Genomic DNA, 25,524 nt, shown 5'->3' with positions numbered 1-25,524 from the left:
ACAGATGTTAATGTGATGGAGCAAANAACAATGCATGAAATTTTTTTTCCTGTATATAAACATCACTAAGCCCATTATATTAATAATAAATCAAATGATTGCCATAATTAATCTGGCTATTTTTTGCTACTATTTATTCTAAAATTATTAAATTATATCTAATTATTAATTGAGATGATGCGTAATAAGTCTGGAAGAAAAAATTGCCCAGAAGTGAGATTTGAATCCTCAACTCCTGCTTACCGTGCAGTCGGCATTGCCAGTTACACCACCCAGATCTCCAAGCAATTCTTCGCACAACCATCCACGATTACTTATGGCACCAACCGGAGATGACTCTTATGCCCGTGGCCTTTATAATCATCCACTATGGCATTCGGTCAGCTATCACTTTACCTCGGCATTCCGAGAAGAGATGGCACCTAACGTCTACCTCTAATACCAAATTACTTAATTTCTAATTATTAATAGTAGTAAAAAAATAGCCCAATTAATTATGGCAATCATTTATTCCTGTAATTTGAATTTTTTCTTTTAAGAAAATTAAACAATTTGTAATATAATAATGTGCTGTGTATACATATTTTTATGACTATTGCTTTTGAACGTTGTAGCAAGAAATTTAATTGTCAAAAAGAGGAAAATGAATGGAAGATATAACTATTAACAAAGACTATACAATAATATTTACATTAATTATATCCTTTCTCACCCACAGGAAATAAAAGACTATACATTAAAAAAGTTTTATGTAATTATTGAATGGAAGATATTACAATGATAAATTTTTATTTTTTATAATTTGAATAGAGGTTTACTGTGACAAATAATTTTGCTTTTGTAAAAGGAATGTAAATAAATATCTCTAGTACTGAATTGATAACAAAAATCCAGGACAAATATACTATTTAAGAAAAAGTTTTCTAGAATAGAAGAATGCTTTATCTGTTTTGGGGTGTTTTTCATACTTTGTTGACTTGTCAAGTTCCTGAGGTGTTTGAAAAGGACATTTATTTTATATGTAAAAAATTCAGGTAGAATCAAAAAATTCCTTTTTTTGCCAAGAAAGTTGATTATATTATTAAAAAGCTCTGTTTTCCAGGATTGAACTTTTTAGAGTTAATGAATAACCAATGAAATGTTACTAGTAATCACTGTATTATTTGAAACATACATTGCTTAAACAAAACCCTCGGATAATTTATTGATTTAAGCAAATTAATTTATATTTCAATCTATTATTTTAAATTTATACATACTTCAGAAAGACTACTGCCAGAAAAATAAGACCTCTTCTTTCTAAATCCGGGATCGCCCTCTGTCAGGATGTCGATGGTTTTTTTACCGATCAATTCCAAGGTGTCCAGGCCGCCCATTATCACTTTCGAACCCTACAGTAACATGCCGGTAAAACACATTAAAAAATGCCGAGAATTTTCCACCATGTTATTTATTTTAATAGGTCTTACGGTGTTTTCGATGACCTTGGTCAAAGACGACACGCCTTCAAACAGTCCCGACGAACCTTGTTCCATTTTCCTTTCTTTCTCTATCACAATAATTATTATTATTCCATACTTAATGAAATGAATAAACTTTTTATAACAAACATAAAGGATAACAAAATATCTCAGATTTCTCTTGAGCAGCTTAAACTAAGACATTTGTTTACAAACTATTTTGTTTTAAAAACTTAGTTATATTAAATAAGTTAATTTTATAGACTTACAGTCCATAAAATCAGTTTGTTTTGTATGAACAGAAAGATTAATTTATTTCATGTTACAGAAATTAATTTTTACACAATATTCTGAAAATATTAAATATATTTTCCAAAATTTGTCAGTCTGATGAACAATGCAACAGCCATTCTATACATTTAACAATGTCCTAGGAATATGATGTAAATGGCTTTTCATCATATTCCTATGGCAAAATTATTTAGTAGTAATTGTGGAAAGCTAAATACAACAAAATGATTTCCTGATTACATTGGGATATATTAATGCTACTATTGAGTTGAGTCATAAATAAGTTCTGTTTTCTAATACATATTAATGGCTTCTTGCCATTTTTCAGGCAACTTGTCAATTCCCCTTTCATAAAGGTGATTTCGAGTCAAAGAACCCTTGAACCTGGTTATCATTTTGGAAGCATTGCCCTTGTAAAGCATTCTGCAGTGCCCGGAAAAGATGGAAATCTGTTGGTGCCAGGTCTGATGAATATGATGGATGAGGCAAAGCAGACCAGCCAAACTCAAATTTTTTCCTGTGTAATCTTTGCTGTGTGTGACCTTGCATTGTCATGCAATAAGGTGATCTTTTTTCTGTTCAAGAAAAGCATCCTGCACTTGTTAAGTTTTAGCGAAGTTGCTCTAACTGTTGTACAGTACATATGCATTTGCAGTAACAGTTTCATTGTGTGACAACAAAAAATGGATAATTCCTTGACGATCTCACCATACACATAAAATTTTTCTTCCATGCACACTGGGCTTAGGGTCCAGTTGTGGTTGATCATCTTTGTCAACCCATTGTCTTTTTCGAATGACATTTTCGTATGCAATCCACTTTTCATCTCCTGTAACAATTTTAGCAAAAAAAGAAAAATTCCTCTTTTTGCCAAGAAAGCAAGGTAGCAGCTATCGATCTTGTGTCAGCCTTATTCCATTCACTGAGGTTATGCGGAACCCTAACGCCCAGCTTGCTCACTTTTCCTAGTTTTTGGAGGTGACGATTGATGGTTGATTGGGATGTGTGCAGCATCTCTACTAACTTCCTCATTTGCCGTGAATTCTGCTCAATTAGAATTTTTAAAACATTACCATTGAAGTCGGAGGAGCAGCCTGATATTTCTTCATCTTTTAAGGATAGATCACCAGAACGAAATCTTGTGAACCACTTGTGAACCACTTTTGAACTGCTCTGTCTGAAATTGCACCACTGCCGTAGACATTGCAAACCTTTTTTGCTGTTTCTGTAGCGTTATTGCCGAGTTTAAACTCCCACAACATGATATGGCATACGTGCACTTTCAAATGTTCCATTTTAAATGAATCCAAAAACAATTTTTTATAACATTGATGTGTCAATGTTAAAATTTACATTTACAGACTATTTGCTAATAGCCACTAATAAAACTCAGTTGAAGTAACACAACATCTGGCAAGTATTTGAGTCATTTACACCTACCCGCTAACAGAACTTATTTATGACTCAACACAATAATTAAATGCGAATTAATTTAGTCTTGAAGTAGGCATTAGGTGCCATATCTTGCTAAATTTAATAATTAATTTAGGAGGAGAGACTCAACTCTGACTGCCTGGAAGAAATATAATCAAATCAATCAAAACAGATAACAAGTAGTTTATCCACACTTTCCAAAATACTGTATTATAAAAACATCACCAAACAATCACCTAAATAATCAATACAAAGTAATTTGCTACTAGAAGTAGACATTAGGCACCATCTCTAAACTAAATTAATAATTATTAAATAATTTAGAACCATCTGGAAGAAGAAAACTGAATAGTAATAACATGTATTTGGAAGCAAATATTGGATAGCCCATATAGCATAAGTGATATTATGTGGGTTTGCACGTCATCTTATCTATTATTATTTCATCATTTTCAATTTTAATTAACAGGCTACCTAGTAAAAGTTAAAAAGTCAAGCATGAATCTAAACTATTGGATATTTGGCTACATTTTATACTACTATTTACTTAATTAAAATATGGAATTTGGTCAAAAAGTAGGCCATTATTTATTTAATCTTAATCATGATGATGGCTTAATTTCTAATTCAGAAAATTTCAAAAGAAACAAGAAGAAATTGCAAGTCTTGCTTCAATTGGATTATCACTTATGCTATACAGGTTTGCATCTTTTCTTATCACTTACACTATATGGACTATCCAATATTTGCTTCCAAATAAATGTTATTACTATATAACTATACCCACCAAGAACATAGTCGATTACATTAAATTCAATTTTAAGGTAGATAAAACACCAGATGGAAGTTATTTCAATTCTATAATTTAATTAATACAATGAAGTAACCTGAAAACATGGCAGTTTTGATTAGCAATTGATTGTAGAAATATTAAAATCAGATTTGTATTCAACTTAATACCATTGTGTATTACAATAGTATAATCCCTTTTTAAAATGTTTACTCATTAAATTCTGTAATTTATGCAAATCATTGTGAATAAATATCACAAATAATCTAAGTGCCATATGACGTTTGCAACTATACAGCATATTTATTTTGTGAAGACAGTTTATCATTTAAATATGAATGGATCTTAAAAAGTTTTTTAAATAATTATGATATTTTCATCTAATAAAAAAAAATATTTTACTCAAAATTTTAGCAAATAATTTCTTGTAAAAACATACTCTTGCTGTATGTATTAATAAAAAAGTAATTAATGACAACAAATAAAAAACATTTAAATAGTATTGTGTTTTTAACATATTCAAATTTTCTTACCTTGGTCATTTTCTTTTTCTGTTTTAGAGTCTATAGAAGCAGCGAGTTCTTCAGGGGGAGGAGCGCCCAAGGTCGCCTCAACCGTCTCTAAGACTGTGCCCAGTCCTTGACCTTTTCAATAAAATTATTCAATGTGAAATTTTGTTTGCTAACTTTTAGGCAAGAATTAAAGCAATATTTTCAAAATTTTTGGAAATCAATGTTAAAACTGTCATTGTTAATATATTTTGAACTGATAAATGCTCTCTGTAACTATCATTTCATAAATTAATTTAAAATAAAAAATAATATTTATTTCATTATATATGATGTCTTTCAGAAATTATTTTTTCCTCCATACATTTCATCTGGGAGAACTAAAGCAAAAAATTTTGTTATTGGAGTATCACTTCTGATCCATAATGTTGTAACTGTAACAAACTTCATCAAGCTCAATCACATCAAAGTAATTATACAGGATGTATCAGTACAATGGTTACAAACTTTCAGGAGAGATAGAATACACCTAGATGATGGGAAATCAGATCACCCTCAACATTAATTTAGTTCTTGATAACCAAAACTTACAAATAGTCAGTAGTGTTCAAGATCCCCATTTAATATTTGATCCTAGACTGTCATTTAAATTACATGTAGAAAACATGATTATAAAATTCTCCATATGCTGGGGAATAATCTGGCATAATTTTAAAAGCTGTATACAACANAAGCAAAAAATTTTGTTATTGGAGTATCACTTCTGATCCATAATGTTGTAACTGTAACAAACTTAATCAAGCTCAATCACATCAAAGTAATTATACAGGGTGTATCAGTACAATGGTTATTAACTTTTAGGAGAGATAGAATATACCTAGATGATTGGAAATCACATAGCAATGCATGGTCAGAAACACTTTCCTGGCACAGTAGTGACAACACAAAACACAAGAAAGGAAGGGCACAAACAGGGTGAGAAAACATGTTTATTATTCTTAGTACAGCAAAAATCAAAGAAGGTGTTTGAAGTTACAACCCTGGACCATGATGCAGGCCTCACATGATCTCCAGCCAAAGGCGTCTCAGCATTTTTGCTGTACTAATAATAATAAACATGTTTTCTCGCCCTGTTCATGTCCTTCCTTTCTTGTGTTTTGTGTTGTCACTACTGTGCCAGGAAAGTGTTTCTGACCATGCATTGCTATGTGATTTCCCATCATCTAGGTGTATTCTATCTCTCCTAAAAGTTTGTAACCGCTGTACTGATACACCCTGTATAAAAAAGCATTGCACAATAGCCATTTTACACTAAATGGCTATTGTGCAATGCTTTTTTATACACACACTTGGAATTCTTCAGAAGAAATTCCGATCTCTTCTTGATAATTCCAAGGAAAAATTTGTAATATTTCTGATTTCTAAGTAAAGTAGAAATATTTTGTGATTTGAAAAAAAAAATTCTTTTAAATAATCTCTTGATTCTTAATCAGGAATTTATACCTTTACAGTGGATGCAATCTGTACTCTCCATAATTCCTAAAAAAGAGCCTGACTCCTTCCATCCTATTTCTCTTGCCCCAGCCATGTTAAAACTATTTGAAATCTATCAGTCTATGTATTATCCAATTACTTCTTGCATCTACTCTTCTCAACATCCCAGCATAAATCATCATTCCACCACTAGAAATCCAACATGTAATTTTAAACAATTTTTGAATTCAAACATCCTACAAATATAGTTTACATAGACATAGCCAAAGCATTATGGCTTAATTTTTTTCTGTTATATACATATAAAATCAAAATATCTGAATTTCACTTTTGTTCATTTTCTCATTAATTGGTATATTGTAGAGTTCCATCTTCAGTAATCTCATGTTTATTGCTTATATTGATAAATCATTATCCCTTATTTCCTCTTCATTCATTAATGACAATGCTGATGATATTAAAATTGCTAACTGTTCCCAACCCATACTGCAAAGTGATGTGATATAAAGTAAACTAATTGTTCAAGATATTAAATCTCAATAAATCCTAGAAAAACAAAAATCATGATTTTTAGCCTTATCAGATCACCCTCAACATTAATTTAGTTCTTGATAACAAAAACTTACAAATAGTCAATAGTGTTCAAGATCCCAGTTTAATATTTGATCCCAGACTGTCATTTAAATTACATGTAGAAAACGTGATTATAAAATTCTCCATATGCTGGGGAATAATCTGGCATAATTTAAAAGTTGTATACAACAAAAATACTCCCTTTACAATATATCCACATTTGCATCCCTCCATTACCACAACACGAAAATCCTGTATTCACACACCATTTTTCTGTTTGATTGTCACTATTCAATCATTTTTATATTGCCAACATAATGCAATTGAAAATCTCAAGGACAAGTTATATCCAGATCTCCACAAATTTAGTCATTTGTAAAATAGTACTTTATTATAATTAATATTTTTATCAACTCATTTTATATCTGAGCAACCAAAATTAATAAAAATTCTTTTTTGTTATTGCAAATAAAAAAATTAAAATTTGGAAATTTTCAAAATCAATAACGGAACAAATTTTCAGTTTTGCTGTGACTTGTGTTAGAACAGTTTGAAATGCAAGTTTGGAAAATTAGTAGTGGGTATAGAAGTAAGAAAAGATTGATTTTGAATTTGAAATGAATCTAAGCCAATTCAATAAAACAAGGTATTAATTATACCATTAAGAAGTGAAACAGATGTATGTGAAGCAACATACATATCAATGCCAAACCAGAAATTTTATTAGGAATCCAAGTAATAATTAAACCCAAAATAAACAAAAGTTTTCTACTTTGAATCTATGTTATTTATAGATAAATCTAGACTTACTGACCAAGTAAATAATTTTCACACATTTTAAAAAAAAATTTTCAATGCAGACTGGCTAAGTATATTAAGAGATTATTTCTAGTTTTTTAATGGGTTTAAATCTCTCTTCTTCTAGAAAACTAAGAACAATCTGCTTTTTTGTATTTAAGATTATTTGGAAGAAGTTATATTGTAGTCTTATAAGCGACTACATTTATTCAAAATTATCAAAAAGAAAAAAATGTAATTACTTAAACTCTGTGTTTAATAAGCAATTTATAAACAGTAATTTATAGTATGATTATACTATAAATTACTGTTTATAAATTACAAACAGATATTTATAGCTATGAGCCTTCAGGTATACCTGAAGGCTCATAGCTATACAAAATGCTATACAAAATAGCTATACAAAATGCTATGAGCCTTCAGGTATACCTATAAATATCTGTTTGCAATTTATAAACAGTAATTTATAGTATGATTATACTATAAATTACTGTTTATAAATTACAAACAGATATTTATAGGTATACCTGAAGGCTCACAGCATTTTGTCTTGCAGATTTTTAAATCTTTAAACTACATTTATCACAAATAATATATAAAAATCTCCATGACTTACTGACTTGAGACGTAAAGACAGATACGGAAGAAGCGGCCGTAGAAAGTATGGACGACTTCCAACCTCCCCAACCCCATCCGGAATTCTATAAAATATTTTTTCAATTATTTTGTTGCGTTATGTTAATCAGAAATGGAAAACAAATCTTTTTAAGTAACAAATACAAATTTATATTAAATATATTCACAAAAAATAATGTTTCCTGATTAACTTAAAATTTCATATCATTAAAAGATAACTTAAAATTGTTTTAAATTTTGTAATTTTATTGATATATACATTATCATTTTTAATACAAATTTTGTATTGAACAATGAAATACATTATAATGCAATTGGTACTAATAGTTCCTGACTTATTAAAAATTATAATGTAAGCAAATAAAATATTCTACTAAATTTAAAATTTACCTTTATTTGGATACTAACTTACATTTTCTTTCTGCACAGTCAAATTTTCCAATTTTTTTAAGACTTCCACTTCTTTTTCCCGATGGTCTGGAGACTTGGCAGCTTTTTTCTGGTTTTTTTCCAGTCGTTCTTCAAATCTTAATTTAACTCGACTCGGTTTTGTTTCGACATTTTGAAACAAAGCAGATTTTTCTTCAGACCGGTTGCATTTAGAATGCTCGTTTTCTAAATCTCGCAAACTATTTTTTGTCATCTCTTCTGCATTTTCTAAGTTCTCATTCTTGACATTTCTTTCTGTAGAAAANGTGTGAACCTTGTCGGGATGTTTCTTTTCAATAAAATCAGTCACTTTCTGATAATACCTGAAGATTTTCTTTATCGAGCGAGATCCTTCCACAACGAAGCAAACACGCGGACTGAGACCAATGAACAGAAGTGAATAAAAAATGGCGCCGCGAACCAACGTAACATGAGTTAACGTATGGTGAGTTTTTGTTCGTGTCATGGAGCAAAAATATGTTCGAATTTCATGTCGTATCCTGAAAATTTCGTATGCTGGAGCATTCGTATCCTGAGTTACCACTGTATATACATTATCATTTTTAATGCAAATCTTGTATTGAACAATGAAATACATTATAATGCAATTGGTACTAATAGTTCCTGACTTATTAAAAATTATAATGTAAGCAAATAAAATATTCTACTAAATTTAAAATTTACCTTTATTTGGATACTAACTTACATTTTCTTCCTGCACAGTCAAATTTTCCAATTTTTTTAAGACTTCCACTTCTTTTTCCCGATGGTCTGGAGACTTGGCAGCTTTTTTCTGGTTTTTTTCCAGTCGTTCTTCAAATCTTAATTTAACTCGACTCGGTTTTGTTTCGACATTTTGAAACAAAGCAGATTTTTCTTCAGACCGGTTGCATTTAGAATGCTCGTTTTCTAAATCTCGCAAACTATTTTTTGTCATCTCTTCTGCATTTTCTAAGTTCTCATTCTTGACATTTCTTTCTGTAGAAAACTTTTTGTTGAGGTCATGCGTAACATTTTCATCTCTCAATTCTATATTTAATGGATTTACATCACTTTTAACAGTTTCTTCAGTTGTTTTATTTTTATTTATATTATTTTCAGTAAGTACCAAGTCTTCTTCTTTGATATTAGCAATATTAGTATCTTTTTCACACCCTGCAGACAGCTGCAACCTTTCAGAGTCATATTCTTTTTTTACCGAACTTTTATTTGAATCTTTCTTTAATTCCGACTCTTCGCCTTCATCAGCACTTTCAAATTCGACGTCACTGTCGGATTCGGACATTTCTTTCAACTATTAATGCAAAACATTTAATTAGTAATTTATTATTTTCATATTGAATGGAGTAAAAGAGTAAAAAAGCAAAAACATAACTACACTCACCCAATAAATTTTGAAATTTATCCTTTCAGATTATTAGTGTAATTATTTTCTTACCATAGAGAGTTTTTCAGTGATTGGATCTAAGATGAACAAATTATTCTTTCAAGAGGGATAAAAAAGATAAAAACAATTAGTTTTATAATGAAACATTACAAAATAAAAATAATACAGTAGACTCGTTTATCTGAGATGAATGGAAAAAATGCCATCTTGGTTTAATATGGTATATGTTTAAATCCTGTATCCAGTAAATAAATGTCAGATTTTGCTCTTTTTTATGTGAATGAAGCTGCAGACCTGAACTGTTAGTGGACATGAACTTAAATATACGACACTCCTTGATAAAAGGTCAAGGTCATGTGGGTCTAGGTAGAGAGTAACACACACACTCAAATCCCCAAATGTATTTACTTGTATGTAGCATGGAGAATACAATAACATCTTGAGAAACAGTGTGCGTCAATGTGCAAGATTACAAGTGTAATACTGGGTTAACATTAAATATAAAACAAATAGCAGAGGACTGGAAGTAGGTCATCAGAGTCTTCCTTCTAACAGTAATTGAATGATAATGATGTGGAAGTCAAGTGTGGATTTGCCAGTTGGCAACAACGTCACAGATCAATCTTAAATGGCAAAAGGTAGATGGTGACTAAGCCAGCTGGTGGGTGATGGATGACTATCAGTCAGTCTAAGCCCCCACCTTGCTCTTCTTGGTACATCTCACACTTGTTTTTTTCCTTCATTTTTACCAGGAAACCTCATCCTGTAATATCCAAAATTTGGGAAGAGGGTTTTTCTTTCTCCAACAGTGATTTGGGTCAGGGTCAGGGTCAGGGTCAGGGTTCTTATTAATGATATATATCATCAAATCATCAATGAGCTGTTTTGTATGTATTGTGCTAGATGTTCCTGGTAGAATTCCTTGTCAGGTGCTTTTAGTGCAACTTATATAATAGACAAAATATTTTGGACCCCAAACAAAACAAAAATTTTAAAGAAGCACAAAGAAACTAACACATGCAACTACTTTACAAATCATTACTCATAATTAATGGCACATTTTGCCAATGTCTAGATTCTTCTTCCACTTCTCCCTGCTACAAAGCGGATGAGCCATAAAGCAGTTTGCAACAATTTAATGACTCGTCTGTAAGATTTTTTGCCATTCCAGTTAATGCAATCCCAGACAATCGAGATTCTACTGTATAATATAAAATTCAATATTAATATTTTACAGTATCACTGATTAATAAATAAAAATTATTCAATAACTCTGCATGATGTTATTGATTCAAATCTTTAAGTTTTAATCATTAAACATAATTTATAAGTTTAATATTATGTTTTCAATAAATACCATTTTAATCAAAAACAAAATTCAAATCCCAAGAGGAAAAAAAATTGTACATAAAACTAAAACAAAAGCAAAATTTGCATCCAAAGCGTGATGTTATGTATTCATATAAATTAAATTTTGGGGCTTATCTTAAGACTACTTATATAAATCAAATATAGGATTAAATTACATGTTTAGGGCTACAACATTGCCACTTTAAAATGATCTACAGATGTGATAACAGGTGTCATCACAATTACAAAACAAAGCCAATTTCACAATTTTTTTTTTTATTGGTGTCTAAAATTTTTATTGTAAAAATAATTTGATCTAATAGTTTATAATGGAATCTTGCTTATTCATTGAGGTGGAGCATTAGTGAAGTCTTATCTATGTGGCTTACAGAATTGTGTTTGTTCTCAAAATCTGTTTGATTGATTTTGATTAAACTTTGCCATTTTCCATTAATTGCAATGAGAAATCCAAAAATGTAATGAGGGTCCATGACTTCATTTTTGATATATAGAGGTATTAAAGTGACAACGTCCACGTAAGAGCACACCTAACAGAATTTAGACCTAGCGGTCAAAAATAAAAACAGCATTGCATGCACCTAATGAAAAATAGGCATGAGAAATGAACAAAATGTTCTTGAATCACCTATCCATGTCGGCATGTGCAAACCATACCCAGCCAGTGCAAGGATCACCTCTCTGTACCCAGATGGTGCAAGGATCATGTCTCCCATGGCCAGCAGAAACATAAATCGCCTCTCGTAAGGCAAGCAGGTAGCAGGATAGACTCTTTTGTGGCAGCAAGTGCAAAGTTCACTTGTCCACATCTGTCAGGTACAAGAATTATCTTTTCTATGCCTAACAGGTACATGAGGTTGCTTCTTTCTTTCTGGCTCTGCCTCAATTCTATTGCAATATAATGAAGTCATCGGATGCTCTAGTTAAATTTAATTTTTAACTGATATTTTAATTTTAAAATATTTGGAAAAAAGATTAACCTGAGGCAGAGCTCTAATTCTAGCAGGCCAGATGAATACATTATCCNTGCAAATGCCATCTATGATGTTTAATGTTATACCATTTATAAACTTGAAAACATATAAGAAAATATTGATGCACAAAACTTACTATTAAACATTTTCTGAAAATACATAACAAATGACTGCAAGACATTGTCTATTAGTTTTGTACTGTACATAAAATATTAGCACTTAAGATTAAATAAATATTAATTAACAATATTTTTTTCATCTTTAAAACTTTTTTTTAACAAACTTTAGAAATAAAATGCAAATACATCATGAAAATATTTTAGTTTAAAAACTGGCTTTTGAATCTATTCTAAAAAGAACCTGTTATACTTCTATGAATTCTATTTCACAAAACAGCTGAAAATAATTAAATTTTTCTATTCTACATAACTTCTTCTACAACTGAATAAAAAGTAGTTCAGTCTCTTTTGATAACTGCCAAGTTAAGCTGAAAAAACCATAACCTTATTTTGGCTTTTGTTATTTTATTAATATATAAGAGACTATTTGCTTTTCACAAAGGCCTGTACATCTTGTCTAAGTAATAGAAAAATAATATAGGCTCTACACTAGAGTTTATGCACTATTTAAGCATCCTTTATTTATTTTTTTAAATGTTGAAACCCAGGCAAGACCAAAGGCCAATTGGATCAAATTGGCCCCTGCACTTGTACATTTACTGTTTTCCCTAAGGAAAAATACATTTAATAATATTTTTTCAGTTAGACATTATAATAAAAATACTACTTTGATTTAACCTGGCCAATAACATTGTTTTACAGTCTTATTTTTATTCAAAATCTAACTTTTCCAGGCTATGTTTGACTAGTGGATTTATCAGCCATCTGATAACTCCAGCTTCCAGCTAAGTAGCAGGAGTAAAGACATCAATCATGTTGAATCAAAGCAGTGGCATAATTACTATTAGATGGTCAGATTGCCAAGTGGTTAAATGACAGCCTACCACTCTGAGAACCTAGAACAAAAATGGATGGATTGAGAAACTCCAGGGATTTTTCAGCAGGTAATCTGTTCATATACATTCCTCATCATTCAGTCACCCCATTGTGGGTCTGGCCAAATCCATAAGGAACTTGCTATTTTTAGCAACTCCATTATGCAATTTCATGTAATGACAAAAAAAAGGCCTACAAAAACGTTCCCAATAAATATATTTTATATGCTTGTGTTATAATGTATAACTAAATAAATGTCCTTAATAATAGGTGTGTGATGCTGTAGGATTAAAAAGAACAACCAAAATTTGTCATGTTGATATTTAACAATGACCAATGACTGACTACCATTCACATCCAATATACAGTCATTGTCAACAATACTCATTTGAAAAGAACATAATATCTAGTGAAGAACATAAATGTTAATGTGTTTGAACAATAATACAAACATTTGGTCAAAGACATCATTGTCATGCTACTTTGGTCATTCATGTAAATGAACAGATGTTTGTATCATTTTATGTTTCACATCATCAACTATAACATATATATTAATTGGGTATATTGGAAAGAATTTAATACTTTCTACATCATAATTTAATTTCAATAAGTTTGATGTAATTTATTTTTCTTAAGAATGATATTTCAGATATAAATATGTAAGCAAAACCACAACCAAAAATAGATTACTGCATATTAAAGTTATTAACTTTACACTTTTTATAGTAAACGAATCTATATTTAATATAAATTTTCATATACGCCAAATAAATGTAAATAATATTCAAATATATAAATGCTCATATACCTTAATTTCTGTATCTGCTGTACTGCTAAAAGCATCTTTAAAAGGATCAGCACCAAATGGATCAGCTGCCTCTGCTGAAGCATCATCATCACCTTTGAATGGATCTAAAATAATAAATTTTATATAGTTCTAACATAAAATAAACTAAAAATCTTAATCGATATGTTTATGTGTGTCTGTCCGACTTGACAACATTAAATATCATGTTTAAAAGGATCAGCACCAAATGGATCAGCTGCCTCTGCTGAAGCATCATCATCACCTTTGAATGGATCTAATATAATAAATTTTATATAGTTCTACGTTACTCTATATGCCAATGTATCACTTAACTTTTATGTCTACAGAAAATCTCTCCAAAGCTAAGCTAACATAATACGACTGGGATGAGATTCAAACCTTTACAGTAGGGAGGTAAGCAAGTGGAACATCCTAATGATCACTGTGGGCAACTTCTTATAACCAACTCCACTGCAAATATTTCCAACTAAACATTGTTTTTGGTGAACTTATTTAACATAGAGTTAAATATAAAAGTTCAGTATAAATAAATACTACATCAAATGCTATTTACAACGATCGTTACAGTCGACTGTACGGCATCGATGCAATTGGCAAATCCAAAGCAAAGGTCTATTGCAATTAGGGATTGCATTACTGATAATCAAGTAAAAAGAATGCTATTGTTACATACATTAATAATTTACACATATACACTTTCATATATATCTATATTTTTATATATTAACAGATTCATTGCCAACTACAAATTAACTTGAACGTGATGGTTTCTCTTAGAATGCCACCTGTGGGCTATCTCGTGAAATGCGATCTGGCCTATGGCATCTGACATATGTGAACATACTTGTAGAAAATAAATGTTAATAATGGATAGTCGGCATCTGGATTAAGAATTAAAAATAATTATGGCATCACAGAACAGAATATTCATTTTGGATTTAAAAAAAAATGGAAATTCCATTTTTTTTAAGTAAGTCAAAATCAAAATAGTATTGGGAGAGTGATTTTAGCAATAATAGGTTGGCAGTCAACACGTTAAAGACAGAAATGTCAAATGTTTTTAAATTATAATAGTAGTTTACATCATTTATCTTTTAAATCATCATTTTATAGTTCTTTACAATTTTTGTATCATTAAAGTATCATATTACAGCAATTCTGGAAATTTCAGTAATTTATTTCTTAGCTTATAACACTGGGAGTGCAACATTTTAGTTGACAAAGTGGAATATGCTTATTTTAATGCGAGTGCTCACACTGGTCACTTTTTACACTTTTTAATCAAGGCAAGTAAAAACTTACAGCACACACTATTTTCTGGATGACAAAACTTTTGCTTTTCAAAATAGAAAAAAGAAAATTCAATTGATCTTAGGGCACTAAAGAGTATTTATTTGCCAACTCATCAAAAACACTGCAACTAACAATTACTAGTGCACTGATTTTTGAATTACAGTCAAAGAACCAGTAACATTTTAAAAATCTGCCATTTTATCCATAATAAAAAAGTCAATAAATTTGTAACTAACTATAATGTTCTACTATGATATACAACAGGGAGTGATACTATCGTGGCACTATACTGCGTGAAATAAAGATGGGGGACATGCAGCCCAAAGGGCCATTGAACATTTCGGAGGCTGCAGAAAAATGCTAAGGATTAGGGAGCAACAGGAACTGCCAGGACCACCCAAGCTAAAATGACTTCAAATATTTAACTATCAAAAATAAATGATTATTTCCAAATATGTAATAAATATCTTCACTCCAACAGACACCAGAAAGCACCTTATTATATTAAAATTACCTACATGTAATTCAAGATTATCATTTAAAATCATGCAGAATATTGAATGCATTCTCTTTTGTTATGCACAAGCTACAAATTTAGCATCTTTCCTTTTTTTTTTAATTTATAGTATTTTTAATATCACTTTTATTCAATTCAAAAGCTAATATATTAAACTTGAAAATCGTTACAGAAAAAAAAAAAAGAAAATGAACAGTCTTCCTAACTCAAAGTGAGCTAATACTTGTACTATAGGCCTTTCTTATTGAAGTTTTGCTACAACAGAAATTACAACAGACAATATTATTGCTAACAATCTAACGACTGCAGAACAATTACAAGAACTATAATTTTAATGAATAAAAGAAAGAATACTTTGTTAGTAAAGCTATCTATAATTTATAATTATGATAATGCATACAGTATGTTTCATAAATCTTGTTCAAGACACCTTGATATGCAGTAAAAATAATTATTCATCAAAATATTCACCTTCACATTTAATTACACTTTCTCAACAGGATGGCAGTTTGAAAATATTGTTTTTATAAATGATTTGAACGACTTCCAAAAAAATCTTTTGTCATTTTCGGCATACAGTGGTGCCTCGTATAACATATGCCTCGAATAACGGACGCTGCGAACAATGGACTTTCTGTTTGGCCGTTACGTGACTCGAGCAACGGACTGGCTGCGAACAACAGACTTTCCGTTCGGCAGTTACGTGAGGCACTGACTTTCTGTGACTTTCTGTGAACAAGTGCAAATGATGTTTCCACTCTTTTGTCATTGCCAATGACAATATGCTATTTTTATAATATATTAGTATTATTAGAATATATTATTAGTATATCCGAAGTACTGAGCTCCCGTTGGGATTCAGATTGCTCCCTTGTTTATTACGTACATCACCTTAGTGTAGGATATTTACATTTATTCAAGTGTTGTGCAAATCATGGCTTCTGAAAAAACAGAAAAGTGATTTCAATTGAAACAAAGCAAGAAATCATCAGAAGGAGTGAAAGTTGACAAAAACTTCCTTGTCAAATGGGGAGAGGTTCAGGAGTTTACCAACACTTATTATCCAAACAGAGCTGAGGCCAACAGGATCTCTACAATGACACCCTTGCCCATCATTTCTGACAGGTGTTGAAAAAGAGAGAGAAACAGCCACCTTGGGCATGATTTTCAAGAAGCCAGCTGCCAAATAACAAAAGATGGAACAAGAGGAGTTGACCCTGCAAGCTCTGGTAGCCTATCCTGAATCTGACTCTGATTAAAAAACAATAAAAAGAGACCTGCTGCAATGTGTAAAAAGTCTCTTTCTGTATGAATGTGTGAAGAAAGTGTTCCTCCACCTCCTCCTCACAACATTTGACTATCCGGCATAATTGGTGACTGCTCCATTTTCATTTTTTATGGTACAGTACGGTTATTTTATGCTGCGGAACGAATTATATGTTTTAACATGTATTTCTATGGGAAAATGAGTTTCGTATAACGGACTTTTCACTTAACGGACGTGCACCTGGAACGGATTAAGTATGTTATACGAGGCACCACTGTACTTCGAGGAGTATCGTTCGTCGCGAGTACTCGAAAATTGATCACATCCTCACAGCAGATTTCTACACTGAGTAGCTACAAAGAATACAGTACATGACAAATTAAGATCAAAATGGCAATCTTTGGCAAATCGTCGAGACATTATTTTGTTTTTACAACATAACTCTCACCCACACATTGTAGAAATTACAAGAAACAAAATGATGCAATCAGGACAGGAACTTTACCTCATCCTTCCCACTCTGTCAACTCATTTCTATCAGATCACCACATTTTTTTTTTTACCTTTGTATAATCGTACTCGCAGAAAACAATTCACAAATCACGCAGCCATAAAAGAAGAAGCGATTCAATTTTTAATGCTAAAAATGGTATTTTCAAACTAATCTCCCATTGGATAGGTGTAATCAAACGCAAAGGGGAATATTTTGGCAAATAAAATTATCTTATACAAAAAATACAAGCATTTTTATACACATTTCAAAAAATGACATTATTTATTCGGTTACCCGATATTTTATATCAATAAACGAAGTTTAGAATAAAAGTAAAGTGCGGAAGCAGAACATCTCGCAGAGACCGTTTCGGGACCCATCGCCGGCATAAGAATAGTCCGCACCCTTTAAAAGACACCGCGGCTTCAAAATTGGCCGGAATAAGGCAAAGCAAGGCAAGAGAAATCACAGAAAAAGCACTCCACCAGGAGAATTCTACAGAAAACGTACTCCATTTAGGTGCCGGACAAACGAACAAACTCGGCCGGATGCTAACCCACAACCGACCAGCGGAAGCGTCCGCCCATATGCGGGCTTCGAATACTTCGGGCCAGGCCACAGACGGTTAACGTACAGACGGTCGAAAGGAACGAGCGGTGCACAGACACCGAGACGTCGACAGCCGCAGGAGGAAAAGGTAAACGTCCAGCCACGGATACATTAATTTTTTTAATTAATTAAAAGCAAAATTAATCATCAAGAACCCCTAACACGGGGCATTTTATCTCGAGAGAGATATTTGCCGGACATTTCCAAAACACAGGAAATGAAGATAAACTGCTCCAGGTACTAATTGTAAATATTAATAACCAATCGATTAATTAACTAACACAATTAACATTAATTACAATCAAAATAATTGAATATTTGATACATTTCCGATCGACTCACCAGTTTTTAACCAGAATATAAAAATTCCAGCTTAAATATACGAAAAAACTCCATTTAAACACGAAAATTCTGCAAGATTGACAATTACCAGCGTAATATTGACTACGTATGGAAGCGCCGGCCATTTAAATTACCCGACATTAAACCGCAAATTTAAATTTTAAAATCTTTTCGTTAATTATTCGAGCTAAAATTGGTCGTCGTCGTCTTTAATTAATCGATTTATCGATAATCGAATTAAGACACGATTAATACTTACCTCGAAGTTTTCACGCATTTTAAAATTACTTTCCTTGCTGGACACGTGGCAACACTTTACGTGGACAGAAATAATGAAAACCAGACGATAAAATTTATTATTTAAACGAAATTTTTATCGTCTTTTTTACCATATTTATAGTTTTAAAAATAATAATGATGATAAAATGTAATGAAATCTGTGCAACATCGAAATTATAAATTGATCTTTCGCTAATTTTCGTGACTTTCATCGACATCGAACACCCCTCTACGCCATTTTCATTTACTTAATATAAAATTAATCCAATTTAAGTTCTATTAAGCATTATGATAAATTCGTGAAAATGAGGTCTGAACTCGAATCCAAATTTCCCGATGGATGGATTTTCCCCACAGCGGTCGGCGGATCGCTGTGGGGATCCGGGATCGAATTCGGGCGATCAAGTTACCGGAAAATTTTCACCATTTTTTGGGTCCCGTTCTTCAACAGGCGGGCGTTCCGATATGGCAGACTACATAGCTCGTGATTATAATAAAATAATTGACACGGCGCGAAACAATTCATGAATATAAATGAACCATTATTGAAATTCAAATATTTAATTTCATAGAAGGAAAACTGAAGTGCTTTGTTTCCTAAGCCCTCAAAATTGGTTCGATGCGTGGAATCGACGTGGGCTGATTCGGCATAATTTTTGCACGTTTGTGACCATATGCCGACGTGCGGGATTTCTATTAAGATATGGTTTAAAAAACCCATTTTGTTTTCTAGTTTGTTTTTATAATATACACTTAGATATTAACACAATGCACTTTGGGAGGAAACGAATACAGGACAAAAGAAATAAATCTTATATAAAATATACTGTTACTTTTTAATTTTGGAAATTTAACCACTCCAGTTAAACCTCCAGAGTTCCTCCCGTGTGCACGGTCTCTAACAGCTGACCTAAAATGGGGTAACCGACATAGACGAGGTACTGGAAATAATGCACGAGCCCAAATCTCAGACATATTTGGATTTAGCATGAAAATTTTTGAATCGGAGATGGCCAGTCTCTCCTGGAGCAATGTAGTCTGGTGTCTTCTGTGCCGCGACTGTTGCCAATTCGAATTAACCACAATAAATTACGAATATAATTGGATTCAAACCCTTGACAGTGGACCGATATGATCTAATTCTCAATAGTTAATACGGCAAGAATTGTTATATAGTGAAAATAATCTATTAAAAAATTAGAGAGTAATATGAAACATCACTATTAAAAAAATACTATTACCTTTTTACTGTATAAAAATGAGTGTTAAGAATGACTCCATCATACAATCTGTTATTTTATTTTCCAACTCTCCGGTGGATAAAAACAAAATTAACATAAATTTTTATGAAAATTTTTAAAATCAATGATCTCGAGTCTATGTGGACCATTTGTAAAAAAATTCAGTCAAAAATATTAATACTGCAAGCAATATCTTTGATATTTTACTGGCAAATAGAGGGTGTTTGATAAGTGACGCGACCTATGGGAAATCATGGGTTGCATGGCAATCGCACAAGTTATTTTTTCCTTAGATGATTGAATAGTACTGTAACTTGCTGTAAGGTGGTCTTCTCAACAGATATTCACACTGTTGAGTGCTACATAAATCCACAACTACATGGACATACCTGAAGCACTCGTTACATCTGCACAAACTGGCAGATTTGTGGATGGATATTCAGAACCCTGTGGTAAAATTTCTCAGAATGCACACCGACCGATATTATGCAACATGATTTGACACATGCACTTGTCTGAATCTCTGAATGTCTCGTTTTCGACGTACAATACAATATACTGCAATTAACTGTGGGTTACGAAACCTATTGAACACCCTGTAGTATGACCAGAATGACTGGATTCTTCGCTGCTTTAAGTATCAAGACTTTGATATCAGACAATAATACAGCTGTCTTCCAACAGTAATGAAAGAATTTTGATTAAAAATGCTTGTTTTGTTAATTGAACTTGATTTATTTTCATCTGTCTCATAAGCTGAAGTGGCTGGTCACCAAAAGCCAGAGTAGCCACATTTAAATCATGGCTCTTTAATCTTCGGAGTGTCCCGTCTAATGTTGAAATACAATCCAACAGGCAGTTCTGTGACAGTTCAGCGCATTCTGTGACAGTTGGACAATTGAAATAGTAAAGGCAACCATTTGCCAGTTCTAGAGTCTGATTTGGGCCTCAAGCCCCTTTTGTAGACAATTTGGCCACAGAAAGATCCGGGGTTTTGCTTGGTATGTTTTCTTTGCTATCACATTGAGTTAGGCCAGTTGAGCAATACAAATTGTGTTTGTTGGTAGCCATAGTGACAGAGACGACACTTTTATATGTAGCAAGCGAGACGAAAGGTCTCACTGCTATTATAATATTTGCACAGAAGCAATAAATTATATAAAATAGTAGATGACAAACATAATTAAAGTACCAGTGATTTATTGCTTACTTTTGCATAATAGAACAGAGAAGCGTAGCAAAAACACACCAAAACTTCAAAGTTTCAATGTATTCTCGCCAGTTAAATATGCCAATTCTGTCATAAAAGAATGATTCCGTTAAGCAACTGCAAAAAGATTTCGTACGAAAATACAATAAAATTTTATTTCAAAATTATTAAAATTTGTATAGGTAAACTTAAAACTCTCGACATTAACAACGTTCTGTTTAGTTTCAAGTACTTGTCCATCTCTTCCCTCTCTTATTGCCTGCGGGAGGCTTCTGAAGTTGAAATGGCTTATTTTGGTTACTTATGGGATAAGGTGTCTGCGGGGATACATCACTGTTTGGAACTAATAACGAACTGCCAAACGTAGAATTTGTATTGAGAGAACCTAAAAAAAAGGAAAAACAAAGCCATACATTATTATAAAATATTTTAAAACAACTAATGATAAATTCTCAAAAAACAGTATGTTTTAATGAAATAAAAGCATGATTTTACCATTAAACCTTGTCAAAGTAATTAAATTTAATCATATAGAATAAGAATTCATCTTAGCGTAAATTATATTATTCGTAAATGTATATTAATGATTAAATTGTCATTTCATAGAGAATTTTCCATGTGAATTTACTATGACTAGGCATATGACTAATTTTTACATTAAAGTTACATCAAAACATTCTATACATAGTGAAGTTCCATTTAACATTTACATTTTACATTACATATTAAATTTTTACTTCTGTTGTTCCATAGAAACATTAGAACTTAAACTTCATTTAACATTTCTCGATTTTAAGGAGAAATTTTTAACCATACACCCAAATACAGTTTCAAATATAACGTTTGAAAGATAAAAGGATACCGAGTCATTTTTGTGTTCCAATTCTTTGCTTGCTGTGATGTCAGACAAGCTAAAACGGGGCTAGATTTAAAGATTGGTTTCATTACATATTTGTGTTCTGAAATAATGTACAACAAATATTAATAATTGACATTATTACATTAATTTAATCAAAATATAATAGACTAGTCTGTTTTGTTTGCAATTAACAATTAAGTGATGTAAAGATTTTACCGTTAAATTTTTGTTACAAAATATTGTATAGTGTGATCCCATTATATAAGTACTCATATTTGATGCACAAGAATTCAATATAACAAACCATTTTTCTTCTTGCTCTCTCCCCAATTTAAAAGACAAAATACTCAATATAATGTACACCAATTGATAATTATAAAAACAAAATGCTGTAATCACTAGTTTGAGGAGATCAAAAGTTCCAAACACTACAATTAGACGGCTCGTAGGACCCAATCTCCATTTCCTTGTCTCAGTCACAAGGGTTGGTCAATTTGCTCTAATGCAATTGTATAGTAAACTTTATCCCTACAGATCTTAACAGCTATAATTACTGATTACAATTTCATTGAAAAGCAATTTTATTTTACTTGTTTTCTGCTTACTTATTGTCTTAACTAAGTTTTATTTTCTTACAATTTAATTAAAGACATGTCTAATAAGTTAGATATTTGTTTCTCAATTTCTTAAATTATTAGTTTCTTTTATATTGACAAATAACCCATATGACATTCATTTATTTTGTATTATTTAAATTAAAATCATTGGAACAAAGCCAAACTTCAACTGTAAGAAATAATGAAAGAGCTAGTTCCAATTTGCAAGTTTTCAGAAAGGAATATGCTCAAAAACTAGGGTTTAAAAAAACTCCTTCCATTGTATGTACTAAGAGGGTCTTTATATTAACCCATTGGGAGTTTGGCAAGGCCCACAATGAGGTATCCGGGAAACGAGGGTCCGACACATCTAGAACAGCCACCATTCAAAAATTCCTGAAGATTTCCAATTCATTTGAATTCAATATTGGATCTCCAGAGATAGGCTGATGCCTCAATGTCTTGGCCATCTGGCAGACAATAAATTGGAGTTATAAGATGTATATAAAATTATATGGACCCCTCTCACTCATTCACGGATATAAAATGTTTTATGAAATTAAATGTCTTTATGAAAAAAAATTTGATTGCATTATTTTAAAGTACTTTTCTTTTGACTTACTATTGACATTTTTTATTAAAAGGTTTTGATATTTAGATTAAATAACTGTAAATAATACATAAAAGTGATATTGTTTACAGAGAATTATCGATTACAAAATTATGTGAAAAGCATCGTGAAGAAATATGAAGCACAAAGCACAGATTGTCAAAGACAATTGAGATGAAACCTCTAGCAAAACACAGTGGAACACCGTTTCACATTTATGTGTTATTTCACACTGATCCCAAACATTTTCAATGGTAAAACATTTTGATTATACACAAAAAGTTCATTATGAATCTCATTCACACATTGTTTCCGTTCTAGTAAAGATTATAGATATCACAGTATTCTTTTAGCAAATGTATTCAGAATATCTATCAATAGAACATATTCTTTGTTCTATTCTCAAAATCTTTATTCTCTTCATATTCCTAAAATTAAATGGATGAGGATGAGCATTAACTATTAATGCTCAACCTCATCCAATGATCATCCTCTCTGAGGATGAGCATTAACAATAGTTAATTAACCAACGGGTGTGAGGAGGTCAGAATACAGGTATGTGTACACATTTTTTTGTATCCTGTAACAGCAAGAGAGTTTGTATAAAAGCTATTAGTTCTGCCTTCTTGTGACGAAGCCTTACTTAATTTTGATTAGTTGGTTTGACAGGATATAGCAATCTAACACACAGTTGATCCAAGGAGGAATGCTTCCTGTGAAGACATTATATGGAAAACTGGAAAAACTCCCATAAGTTTGGCAAAAAACCTGTGACTAACTACCAGTGTTTGGAAATTTTATTCACTTGGCCACTATCCAGTAGCCAAGTGAATAAAATTCCCAAACACATAGGTACTTAATTCTGATTGCACATCTTTTTGGTTCAAGTTCACTAAGAAAGGTATGTATGGTACTCCACTATAATATGTTTAATTATTACAAAAACTTATATCATGATCAATATCAATGTTTGATTTAATTTAATAAAATATTTTGTAAATTTTAAAATTATTTGTGAACTGTTATGCAAAACGAAACCTAAAAGTAAGCAAAATTGCAGCCGCATTCTTTCACAATTTGAGAAAAATACAATAACTGTAATTTTTTACAGAAGTAGATTATGAATTACCGACAAAACACAACACCAGATAAAGAATCAATGGCAGATGCCACTAATTAATGCTATAAATAATATGATAAAGAAAAAAAAAATTTAATTTAATTTATAAAGAAAATTTTCAAAAGATTAATATAAAATATTCATATGTATTATTGCAATATCAAGTTAAATACATTATCTCAAATTATTTAAGAAAGTATTAAAGACAAAAAATAAACGGAGAAAATGAACTCTTACCGCTATTTACCTAGGGGTTTGAATATGGAGCTACTTCCGAGATTTAGCGTGGAGCCAGAGAACAAATTTGGCTGAGCACCAAAAGATCCAGTTCCCAATCCTAAAAAAGAAAAGAAATACACAATTAAACAATGCTAGACCGAACGCAAATAAATCATTATAGTAACTGTATCAATTGTATAGGTGGCTACACAAAAAGTTTATTCGTAAGGAGTAGACTTGATGACAATAGAAGTAAGTGGTGCCTGAACAACTTATCACACACCACCAAATTTACTTATTTAAAGTTTCATATGTTATCCTTAGTCTGTAGAAAAAAACAGTCAAGATTTAAGTGTTTCCGACGATATTCAATAGAAGAATAAGTGTAGCATCACCAAGCACTTTATTAATTGAGTAAACTTTTTGCTCAATCATCCAATATATGTAATTTTGTAAATACATTTTTTAAAAGTTTGCACCAAATATGCATCATTTTTTGTATCATAAAGAATAGGAAAAAAACAAAATAAATTACATAAAAAATAAACAGAATATAACTTCATTTAAAGTATGAATTAGTCAGTTTGAGTTTTGGAACATCATTGTCATCATCAATACTGAAGTAATCAGTGATATTTCATAATTTCAATTATAAACTAATCTGTACAATTAATAAAAAATTTTTGCATTAGTTTAGGTTTTCATTAATGATAATTATATGTTAAACGAGTCAAGAAATGTTTCAAATACAGGTAGAATGTTACCTGTTCCCAATCCTGACGAACCAAATCCTCCGCCTTGATTAGAAACGGTTCCTAACGAACTACCACCTTTAAAAAAAAAAAAATCTATTGTCAGTCAGTTATGGAAATTAAATGGATTTTAAATACCTTAAAATG

At 31.3% G+C, this 25,524-nt stretch overlaps 2 protein-coding genes across 9 annotated transcripts in view; both read right to left on the bottom strand.

The window, feature by feature from the left end:
• The window catches only part of LOC111639205 (protein FAM114A2-like), a 28,870-nt gene extending 9,639 nt beyond the window's left edge, over nucleotides 1-19,231 (bottom strand). Inside the window, exons 1-8 of one of the 5 annotated variants that reach the window (XM_023385007.1) lie at nucleotides 18,751-19,231; nucleotides 9,799-9,897; nucleotides 9,352-9,708; nucleotides 8,398-8,628; nucleotides 7,966-8,050; nucleotides 4,509-4,619; nucleotides 1,470-1,549; nucleotides 1,260-1,391 (exon numbers count right to left, since the gene is read on the bottom strand). In XM_023385007.1, the coding sequence (XP_023240775.1) occupies nucleotides 1,260-1,391; nucleotides 1,470-1,549; nucleotides 4,509-4,619; nucleotides 7,966-8,050; nucleotides 8,398-8,628; nucleotides 9,352-9,699 (987 nt within the window). In that variant the 5' untranslated portion in view covers nucleotides 9,700-9,708; nucleotides 9,799-9,897; nucleotides 18,751-19,231. Of the gene's footprint in view, nucleotides 1-1,259; nucleotides 1,392-1,469; nucleotides 1,550-4,508; nucleotides 4,620-7,965; nucleotides 8,051-8,397; nucleotides 8,629-9,120; nucleotides 9,709-9,798; nucleotides 9,898-18,491; nucleotides 18,714-18,750 lie in introns of those variants that run through there. The other 4 variants (XM_023385013.1, XM_023385003.1, XM_023385010.1 and 1 more) reach the window with 4 other exon arrangements.
• A 2,125-nt stretch (nucleotides 19,232-21,356) lies between these two features.
• The window catches only part of LOC111639228 (nucleoporin p58/p45-like), a 33,985-nt gene continuing 29,817 nt past the window's right edge, over nucleotides 21,357-25,524 (bottom strand). Inside the window, exons 12-14 of one of the 4 annotated variants that reach the window (XM_023385029.1) lie at nucleotides 25,390-25,455; nucleotides 24,654-24,743; nucleotides 21,357-21,606 (exon numbers count right to left, since the gene is read on the bottom strand). In XM_023385029.1, the coding sequence (XP_023240797.1) occupies nucleotides 21,446-21,606; nucleotides 24,654-24,743; nucleotides 25,390-25,455 (317 nt within the window). In that variant the 3' untranslated portion in view covers nucleotides 21,357-21,445. Of the gene's footprint in view, nucleotides 21,607-24,643; nucleotides 24,744-25,389; nucleotides 25,456-25,524 lie in introns of all 4 variants that reach the window. The other 3 variants (XM_023385046.1, XM_023385038.1, XM_023385055.1) reach the window with 3 other exon arrangements.

Source organism: Centruroides sculpturatus, unplaced genomic scaffold, assembly GCF_000671375.1.
Source record: "Centruroides sculpturatus isolate CEXI.00-Female unplaced genomic scaffold, Cexi_2.0 scaffold186, whole genome shotgun sequence".
In the NCBI taxonomy this organism is placed as follows: domain Eukaryota; kingdom Metazoa; phylum Arthropoda; class Arachnida; order Scorpiones; family Buthidae; genus Centruroides; species Centruroides sculpturatus.
This window is presented reverse-complemented; position numbering and strand designations above follow the sequence as displayed.